Source organism: Prunus mume, linkage group LG1 (assembly GCF_029339155.1).
Source record: "Prunus mume cultivar Tortuosa linkage group LG1, ASM2933915v1, whole genome shotgun sequence".
Lineage (NCBI taxonomy): Eukaryota > Viridiplantae > Streptophyta > Magnoliopsida > Rosales > Rosaceae > Prunus > Prunus mume.
Window position 1 is genome coordinate 30775941 of NC_142698.1, and position 11146 is coordinate 30787086.

The window sequence follows — 11146 nt, forward strand, 5'->3', positions numbered from 1 at the left end:
AATTGAAAGTTCCCCATAATATAAACATACTTCAAAAAAATTTAATTTAATCATTCTTATAAACATTTTTGTTGTACGTATAATTGAAATTTTTTTTTGGTCAATAAATAATTGAAAAAGTTGATTGCGAAAATCGTTATAAATGATATCCAGTCCAAACCCAACAAACAGTTTTCAGATCAAATCTAGGCCCAAATGGAGGAGCTTGGTTCCAGGGGAATCCAAGATCCAAGTTGAGCAAACTTTGACACGGCCCAACCCATCCACAAATCAGACACGTCAACAATCATTTCATTAGGGTTTATCAGTCACCACCTCACCACCTCACAATCTTCTGTTCCATATATTAAGCTCCCTTAGCCGCCAGAAACCCTAAAGAGGGCTTCCTCTACTCTCAGGTATTTCGTCTCTCTCTCGCTAGCTCTGTGCCATATCTCATTTCTGAATTCACCTTCGGTCTTTTTCTTATTTAGATCTTCCGGTTGAATTCGTAGATCTGCAATTCTCTGTTTGTTTCCCGAGAAAAGCACAAAATTTGCAATTTTTATTTTGTTCGATTTGGTTCAAAATTAATTTTTATTTTGGTGTTTTCATTATTTATGTTTGTTTGGATACTTCAATTAATCATTGAGGCTTCATTTGCAGATTCTTTGTTTGGTCAGACACCTTAAGATTCAACCATGAGGTATGTTTATTTACAGTTTTGCATTATAATTGGGTTTTTTTTTTTTGCTGTAATTAACTGATTGGTGTCATATAGCTCTTTGAAAGATTGTGTTCTTTTATTTAGCTTCTCCAATGTTGAGAAGATTAATTGTTTCCTCTATTGTTTATACCTACTCGGAGTGTTGTTCTGAAGTTGCTGGAATCTGTGTGGTTTATTGTATATTGAAAACTTTATTCTGGAGTCTAAATTAGACAAGGATTAGTTGTTTTCATCGAGTTTTAATTTGCCTGTGGATCGGGTTCGTAGGCTACATTATTTTTTCGTTTTTTTTGAGTTTTCTAGATACAAGTCAATGCATAGATCTTAAATGTATTTCACGTGTTTTAAGTGATTGTTCAGTGAAAAGTTATGGTTCTATGGGCGTACATTCCTGTAGTTAGAACTCGTTGACTGTGATTTGAGTATCACTATTTACAAAAGCCATAACTGATCTAGTGTCTGACAGTGCCTATTGATTAGAATCAATGCATTTATGTATGACATGCCAAATGGATGTTATTGGGTGTTACCATTTCATCATTTCTGACTTTTCTGTCTCCACAGTAAACTTCAGAGTGATACTCTCAGGGAGGGTATTTCCACCATCATGGCTGCGTCCAAGGAAAAAAACCGCAAGTTCACTGAGACCATCGAACTTCAGATTGGGCTGAAAAATTATGATCCCCAAAAAGACAAACGTTTCAGTGGTTCTGTTAGGTTGCCACACATCCCTCGTCCAAAGATGAAGGTTTGCATGCTTGGAGATGCTCAGCATGTTGAAGAGGTAATGTTTGTTCCACTCGGTAAAGAATTCAAAGAAGATTAAATTTTAGGGAATGCCTTTATAGAACTGTTCTGTGTTTTTATTCCAAATTCTTCCAGAATTTTCAAAGTTTAATTCTTTTGCACCTGCACCATTAAAATTTCAAAGTTTAATTCTTCTTTATTGATTTAATTACAGGCTGAGAAGATAGGGTTGGATTATATGGATGTTGAAGGGCTGAAGAAGCTAAACAAGAACAAGAAATTGGTTAAGAAACTGGCCAAGAAATACCATGCCTTTTTGGCATCAGAAGCTGTTATTAAGCAGATTCCCCGTCTTTTGGGTCCTGGTCTCAACAAGGCAGGTGTGTATCCAATCCAGTCTACAGAAGGAGTCTAGGATAATTGGTGCTTGCTTTGTTACTTTTAATTTATTAATTGTATGGATTGTTGAATTAGAGACCTTCAGATTTCTTTTTGTCTCCTTATTTTGGTGTTAGAAAATTTGTGATCAGGTTTTTCATGAAGGTGTACAAATAAATTTTCTTTTTGAGTACTGATGTTTTCTTTCGGTGTGTGAACTGTAGTGGCATCTGCTTTTCTTGTTTTCCTAATGTTTGTATGCGATGTAGGAAAATTTCCAACCCTGGTTACTCACCAAGAATCGCTTGAGTCTAAGGTTGCCGAGACAAAAGCAACCATTAAGTTCCAACTGAAGAAGGTTCTTTGCATGGGAGTTGCTGTAGGGAATGCCTCCATGGAGGAGAAACAGATCTTCCAAAATGTGCAATTGAGTGTTAACTTCCTTGTTTCACTTTTGAAGAAAAATTGGCAAAATGTAAGTAATACAGTTTTGTGAACAGAATATTTGTTTCTGTTATGAAGCTTGAAATTCTCGTATTGCATTTTATTAAACTAGTTCTTTCAAAGTGTTATCAAGGCGGTAGTGTGCAGTTTACTATTTGAACATCTTGCAGTTACATCGTCTAATTTATTATATTTTAAATATTTTTTTTATCAGGTGAAGTGCTTGAACCTGAAGACTACTATGGGGAAGCCATATCGCATCTATTAAGAAGTCATTTACTTATTTTTGGATGTAGGGGCAGGTTATGGAAAGCCTGATACTTAATAGGAATTGTGTTTTTATCTGAATGGTCAAGTTTTCGTGTTTGTTGGCTGTTTTACTTTGTTTGATGGTTATAGACATTGTTATGGTAGACTTGATATCAAAATCTTGTTGGAGAGGAAGCCTGGTTTTCATTCTTTCGGCATGAGCCTATCTTTTGCATCAGCATCTCGTAAGTGGGAAATGAGTGCAAATGTACTGCTTTGCTGATCGTAACATATCTTGCTTCTGATAGCCATGGGTTGCATAATTGGTCCGGAAAAAGAGGGCTTTCGGTAGTAGTGTTTTAGAGCATAAAAAGTTTGGGGTTGGTAAAGCTATAATACTTGGTGATGCCCAAACCCTTTTTATACTGTTCCGTTACGTATGTATGATTACATATTGGAGCCGCCTCCTGCCTAGCAGTAAGACCACGAAAGGAAATACCTAAAAATAGCCGAATTTGTACCCTAAAGAGAGAATTGGATAATTAAGACTACAAAACTCGAGCTCGAGGGATATCCAAATTTATAACTCTTCAAGAGAGTTAAATCCCATTCCATATCCATTGGAGTTGAAGAGGTACGTGGGCAGTACTTCCTCCTCTGGAAACGAATCCAGTTCTTACGGAAGTAAACTCAATCGATCGGAGATAGGTATGCATCTGTTCTGGCAGCGACCTGAATTTCTTAGAAACAGGGGAAAGAAAAACAAAGTCTGTAGAGAAGAGAATATAGCTATCCATCTGCAACTAGATTTTCAATGACAATCACTGCTTCATTCATTCAAATGGTCTAACTTGTTCCATGATGAAGAAATCAACCAGAGAAACCTGTCCAAAATGTGGATAGCAAAATTTGGGAAAATAGTTGAAATTTTTGAACATGCACATCTATTTAAAATATTTAATTGACTCAAAATTGAAAAATCATACGAAAAGCTCAAAAAACTATTATATGTTATCCTTTTCGAAATTACTCGTCTATGTCTATTTGGTCATTTAGTCAGTTTTAAGCCAACATGAAATTAGTAATTTTGTGTAGTATAAGCTTCAGACCCCAATATATTTCAGAATTCGGAAGTTTTCATAATCTTGAGATACATTCTAATTTCATTTTTTTCTTCAAAATTTTTAGATTTTGAAACTTTCAGATATTGGAATTGATTTGGACTCACAAAAATCAGAATTTTTTTTCTTGCACCTTTAGTCATTTGCAACAAATATCCTCATGGATAGTAAAATCCTTTTATGAAAGTCCCAATAAACATAAATCCATAAATAAACAAAGATACTAACAAGTGAAGTGGTAGACATTCTGAATGTTTGAAGCAGAAGTATATAGTCTTCCTCACTATTCAATATGTATGACTACAATGGAGATGGCATAAAACAGTGAAGCTGCAAGTGAGGGGGCCTTACTTATATACTGTCAATTAGGTTTCCCACCCATCATGAAAAAATCTAATCCCAACACAAGTAGGAATAGTCCAAGCCCAATAATAAGAACTCATCATGTTATTGATATTGAGTCCACCTATTATATAGTTATATATCATGTACCAATGGGTAGCACACAACAATCCCATATACTAATGATGGAGCCTAAAAGCTCTTACAATTTATAAAGATTTTACCTCTTTTGGAATAGCTCAAAGATACTAAACAATCACCATGAATCATATACTAAAGAAAAGGGAGGCATGAATCTATTGAGAGGAGATAATCTTTAGATTCATTGCTAAAGTTTAGTGGATAATATTAAACAAATATAAACACATTATAGAAACAGTTTAGAGGAAATCGGGATTAAGAGAACACATTTATCAAGGATACACTACTAAAATTAAATCTAGAAGTAAGCACTTTGAAATTCACTACCGAAACACAGACTGCAAAACTAAGTAGCAGATAGAGAATCAAATAGTTATGATTACAAAATCTCGAACCCATGAAGAAGACATGGGACCACATCATATTCGTTTGTTGTCGACCCATACAGTTATGGATGTGACCAATCTCAGGCTACTCTTACCCTTGTTCTTTCTGACACGATGCTATGAGCATAGGAGAACTATTAATTGCTAAACTAGAGAGAGAAACAAGGAGTCCTTCATTTGGCAAGCATTAAAGCTCAGGGCAAGCCTCAATCATCAAGTCCTTAAGAGAGGTAAGGTGTCTAAAGCACTTGTTATCCATGGTCTTAAGATTCCAAATATTATGCATGTAGAGAGTAGTGGCCAACAACCCCTCCTCCGGAAATGAATTTGTTTTCACATCATTCGAAGCTAACACTTAACTGTATTAGGGAGGTCAGTGCTCGTAGACCCCACTGCATAGGATATGCAGCTAGCATTTTTGCAATTAAAGAACTTTAGTGATTTTAATTTTGATGACAATCCCCTTTTGGAAATGATTGAAGGTTTAAACAATCTTATATGGAACATAGTATCTCACAATTCAACCCTTTCAAGATTTAAAAAGTAGTCTAACAGTAATGTTCCAGTTAGCTTGGGACACAACTCCAAACTAAGCCCACTAAGATCAAGAAAAGCCCTACCTTATTCTTCATTACCTCTAATATCAAATCACTCTTTCGACCCCATCATCTCTTGCTATTCCTTCATATTGAAGAATTTCAAAACTTGCAAAGATCTAAATGGTTTCATTCATGTACCATAAAATTCATGAGCAATCAACACCAATTGATTTAACTTTTTAATTTCAAGCTCTACAAGGTTAGCTGCCTTAGTGTTGGCAAGGACAACTAGTACTTGCAAACTTGCAACACTCAAGTCAAAGAAAAACTAGATATGAGAAAGAATGATTTCAAAACCAACTTGGAAATGAGTTTTTGTAGGTTTATATACGGGTGGAGGTTGTTAAGGACTTGGCTATCATTTTGTGAATCTTCAATATCACTTCTCCAATCCAAAGTAAGCTCCTTAAGGCACATCGTGTTCTTCATATTGACCTTGAAAGTATCATCTGGATAGAAAACAATATGTTATATCTAGTGTCTTTGTCCCACACAAACTCACCTCTTAATATTTGCTGCTCTTTCGATTTGCTCATATGTGGGGGCATCTTTTCTAATTTCATGTGTTCAACATCAAGATGATCTAAGTTGATTAGCCTGTCCAAGTATGTAGACATAATAAGAACATAACAATGCGACAACAATAAAGTTTTTAAATTATACAAGGTACGTAATATATCAGTTAACTTTATGATTTAAGTGCAAGGCACATCCAAGTGCCTAACATGTATAAAAAGTCCATTTGAATTAGGCAACTTTGTAATATTATCTGATAAACTGAGCACTGTTAAACATTGTAGCTTTAGCAATGAATGAAGAAAAATAAGGTGTTTAAAGCACTTGTTATCCATGGTCTTCAGATTCAAAATATTGTTTTAAGAACATGAGTGTTCGTAGACCCCACTGCATGGGATATGCACCTAGTGTTTTTGCAATTAAAGAACTCTAGTGATTCTAATTTTCACAACAATTGCCCTTTCAGAAAATATTGAACGTCTGGACAATCTTATGTGAACATAGTATGCAGAGATGGGAGATGAGTAGGCATTTGTTTTGTAGTGACCTCAGTAGACATTGATGGAAATCTAACTTTGTCAAGTTGGTTGCATGTAACCCTTTATCGAGAAAACAAATAAAATTTGGGCAAACATCTATACCTAACTACTAAGGAAAATGCGCTTAAGGCCTCCAGATTCTTGGGACACAACTCCAAACTAAGCTCATGAAGATTAGGAAAATCTCTACCTCATTCTTCGTTATCTGTTCTATCAAACCACTTTTGCCACTCTGTCATCTCTTGCCACTCCATATTGAATGACTTTATTCCAATACCATAAAACTCATGTCCAATCAACACCAATTGATTTAACTTTTTAATTTCAAGCTCTACAAGGTTAGTTGTCCTAGTGTTGGCAAGGACAAATAATACTCATGAACATTCAAGTCAAAGAAAAAGTACATTTGAGATAGAATGATTTAGAACCAATTTGGAAATGTTGTACCAAAGTAAAATTTGACAATGAGTTTATGTAGGTTTATATGTGGGTGGAGGTTGTTAAGTACTTGGCTACTATTTTGTGAATCTTCAATACCACTTCCCCAATCCAAAACAAGCTTTTTAAGATACATCTTGTTCTTCATATTGGCATCGAAAGCATCATTTGGATAGAAAACATTATGTTATATCTAGTGTGTTTGTTCCACACAATTTAACTTTTTAACGCTTGTTAATATTTCAATTTGCTCATATGTGGGGCATCTTTTCTAACTGCGTATTTTCAACAACGCAACAAAAATAAAGTTTCCAAATTATACAAAGTACATAATGTTGGAAATTTTATATTATTTATAATATTTAATTTCTATGGTGAATGAAAAATAAGTTTGTCTTAGACCAGTTTCTCTAATTGGTTGGCTTCCTTAGATTTGTGCCTAATGCTTTTCAAAGCATAATGATGCAAAGGTTGTATCTCTTGAACTTACACTAATTCATAGATACGTTGTTTTATCAAAGGGTGGATTGAGTTTTATATAAATCAAGCACCCTTCATCAAACTATACATCTTCAAAAAGATGGATAGAGGTCTTTCGTAAAAAATCCCAATACAGTATTTCATCTCTTTGTTAAATACTTTTGACGTTTGTCTTGAGAGTACAAATATATAATTGGTTCGCCAGAGTCTTAAATTGAAGTGCTTCAATTTAGAATATCGATTGTTGAATCATGGGAGATGGACGCCTATAGAACTGCGAGTACAAGGGTAGGGGTGAAATTTGTCTTTAGGACATTGCAATTCTTGCAAGCCTCAATCGCTAAAGTTGTCAGTATTTTTACTTGTGTTTATTGATTTACATTAATTTAATGTAAATTTGTTATTGTATTTGATTATTGCAATTTTGTTGAGAATTATTATTATCTTTAAATTCATATTTCATATTGTTCTGCCAACACATAATGTATCCTTTAATTTTGTGATTTGAGTGCAAGGAAAAGGAATTCATTACCTTTTAGAAATTGCGAGGGAAAAGAAAAACAATGCTTCTGATTTGGAGGTAGGTAATAGTACCTCGACTATAGATCCGGCATAATGTGGTTGATCACATTGTCTTGCAAGTCTTATGTATTATTCTCCAATATCCTTTTCGATCCCTCTAGGGTTGATTGAGAATGTAATAGACCGCCAAGTGATTTTTTCATCTCCATAGATCATTGAAATCCCGTTGATCATAATCGTTGCTCCAAAAATCATCAACTAACCTATATATTATTTATGTTATTTTAATTACCTCAAATACTTTTGCAACCTAAAATGATGGTCATTCCTTTACATAATGGTTTCAAACAGGCCCCAACCCACTTACAAATGGCCCATTATAGCATAATTAAAGTTGGGCCTAAAACAACACATCTTATATCTTTGGGTGAGCTGGGCCAAGTGACAGGACATGTCCTGGATTCCTCGTTGAAATCTGGGATGAGTTATATCAACTTGGTATTAGAGCATTAGGTTCAATTTCCTGTGAACTTCGCACCTTGTGTGCATCTGACTCCATTGTAGGTTATCTTGTTGTGATTATTTTTGTGCTTGTTTGCAAGTATTGTTAATTCATGAAATGTTCCAATTACGAGGGAGACTTCGCGATGTATTCCAAATGGTCATTTCTAACCGTCTTCTGTCTCCAAGCAAACATATTGGCATTTCTAACCATCTTTTGTCTCCAAGTAATAGATTAGCATTTTGGGCTATCTTATTTGTCCATGTTTGCTTCAATGTTTAGGGTGCATAATCGAGTATATGTACATGATGATGAAAGGTTTCCCCTGGGTAGTTCAGTTATATAGTTGGTGTACCTTACGCAATTTTCCACTACAAGGATGGTGATGGTCTCCCCCAATTTGTGTACGATGGGACCTACTGTGGCATTCCTGGTACAATGCATTTTATCAGTAGTGCATGTTATCTAGATATGCAAAGGTGGCTGTTACTTTTGAAGGTTTGCAGTTCTAGCTTTGTGCTTCATACCAAAGCATTCTACATGACTTTGGATAGGTGTACAATTGTTTTCACCGAGCGAGTGGAGTCATGTCTCTCTTATTTGGTTATGAAGAAGAAAAGTGAGAAAAATCCACTTGTTGATCCGGCCAACAGTTATATTATTTCTCGCATTTGTTCCATTTATAGGGATATCATCACGTCGATGATGCATGTACTTAATTATTATGAAGAAAAGCAGGGGAATATCACCTTACATAACATATGGGTAATAAACAAAAGAATAGTACTAGGATGCCCTATGAATTAATGCTAAATTCATAGCTTATAATCTTATTACTAGTAAAACGATAATATTGTTACTAATAAAAAGTTGCTTATTAGGTTAATTTCATTATATCTGGGTGGATGGTGGATGAATATCCCATCCATTATCTCGTTTGTGCAAGGAATTGTGCGGGGCATGGTACCCATTTGGTGAATGAAGTATGGTTTGACTTAATATTGAGTGACATATGGCTTAATCATTTGTCAATATTAAGCTACTTGATATCCATATTTTACCAGTTCCTTTGAAATAGAGGTTTTTTTTTCTTATGTCAATTATGTTATTCTCGGTACATATAAGATCGTGTAGGAACTTGCAGACTGAGAATTGGAGGCTTGGATCCTATGAATCAATGATTCTAGGGTTAGGTGAATCGATCGTTGTTTGATCGTGCGATCGACTTTGGGTCGACTCAATATAGAGTGACATCTGGCCTAATCATTTATGAATGTTGAGCTAATTGATATCCATATTTTACACTATCATCATTCAAATCATTCACAATGTTTCCTTTGAAATGGAGTTTTTTTCTTCTTCTATCAATTATTCCTCGTACCTCTGGGATCGTGTAGGAACTTGCGGATTGAGAATTGGAGGATTGGATCCTCCAAATCAATGATTCTAAGATTAGGTGAATCGATCGACTTTGGTTTGACTTAATATTAAGTGAAATATGGTCTAATCATTTATTAATGTTGGGCTACTTGATATCCATACTTTACTCTTTTACATCTTTCAAATCATTCACCGTCTTTCCTTGGAAATAGAGTTTTTTTTCTTTTGTCCATGATGTTATTCCCCATACATCTAGGATCGTGTAGGAACTTGCGGATTGAGGTTTGGAGACATGGATCCTATGACTCAAAGATTCTAGGGTTAGGCGAACCGATCGTTGTCCGATCGTGCGATCGACTTTGGTTCGACTTAATATTGAGTGAAATATGGCCTAGTCATTTATTAATGTTGAGCTATTTGATATTTATATTTTACCTTTTCGCATCATTGAAATCATTCAAATTTCCTTTCCAAGGAAAGACTATGGATGATTTCAATGATGCGAAAAGGTAAAATATGGATATATCATCACGTCGATGATGCATGTGCTTAATTATTCTGAAGAAAAACATAAGAATATCACCTTGGATACCATATGGCTAATAAACGAAAGAATAGTACTAGGCTATCCTAAATATATATCACCCACAAAAGGTGTTTCACCAACTAAAGGTGATGTATTAATTGAAGGTGATACACCGACTAAAGGCGCCTTAGGATGATGCCCAATTGTTTAAAGATTTGACTGATACTATTCATGAAGATAGATTGCCAAGGGAGTTGAAAATCTTTTGCAGGTTCTTGCACAATGATGTCGCTGTCATGCTGTCTTTATTGGATCATAAAGACCTTTCTTGAAGATGCATATAGAGAAGATAAGATACATGTTTTTGGTTGTGAGGTAGTTTTTGACAGTACCATAGTTAATGAAAGGAAAGATGCAATAAATACATTTAAGGGTTATTGAGATTCTCTCTTTACAAATAAAGCAGACTTCAAAATGAAGTGTCATGCTAAATTCATAGCTTATAATCCTATTACTAGTAAAAAAGATAATCTTGTTACAAATAAAAAGTTACACATGAGGTTAATTTCATTATATCTGGGTGGATGGTGGATGGATATCCTATCCACTATCTTGTTTGTACAAGGAATTGGGCGGGGCATGGTACCCATTTGGTAGATGAAACTTAACATTGAGTGACATATGGCTTAATCATTTATCAATATTGAACTACATGATATCCATATTTTACCATATTCTATTATTCAAATAATTCACAGTCTTTCCTTTGAAATAGAGGTTTTCTTTCTTATGTCAATTATGTTATTCTCAGTACATTTAAAATTGTGTAGGAACTTGCAGATTGAGAATTGGAGGCATGGATCCTCCGAATCAATGATTCTCAGGTTAGGCGAACCGATCGCATTTCGATCGTGCGAGCGACTTTTGTTCAACTTAATATTGAGCAACACTAGCCTAATCATGTATCAATGTTGATCTACTTGATATCTATATTTTACCTTTTCACATCATTGAAATCATTCAGATTTCCTTTCCAAGGAAAGACTATGAATGATTTCAATGATGCGAAAAGGTAAAATATGGATATATCATCACGTCGATGATGCATGTGCTTAATTATTCTGAAGAAA

General features: G+C 34.8%; 1 protein-coding gene across 1 annotated transcript; it reads left to right on the plus strand.

The window, feature by feature from the left end:
• The first annotated feature begins 283 nt into the window (after positions 1-283).
• On the plus strand, positions 284-2719 carry PGY1 (Ribosomal protein L1p/L10e family). The gene is made up of 6 exons (XM_008230396.2): positions 284-398; positions 646-685; positions 1271-1490; positions 1668-1833; positions 2101-2306; positions 2490-2719. The coding sequence occupies exons 2-6, from the start codon at positions 681-683 to the stop codon at positions 2541-2543; spliced, it is 651 nt and encodes a 216-aa protein (XP_008228618.1). The 5' UTR covers positions 284-398; positions 646-680; the 3' UTR covers positions 2544-2719.
• Positions 2720-11146: the final 8427 nt, after the last annotated feature.

Coding starts and splice junctions, on each gene's coding strand:
- PGY1 (XM_008230396.2), top strand. Junction 1,491..1,667: donor ATGCTCAGCATGTTGAAGAG/GTAATGTTTGTT, acceptor ATTTAATTACAG/GCTGAGAAGATAGGGTTGGA. Junction 2,307..2,489: donor TGAAGAAAAATTGGCAAAAT/GTAAGTAATACA, acceptor TTTTTTTATCAG/GTGAAGTGCTTGAACCTGAA.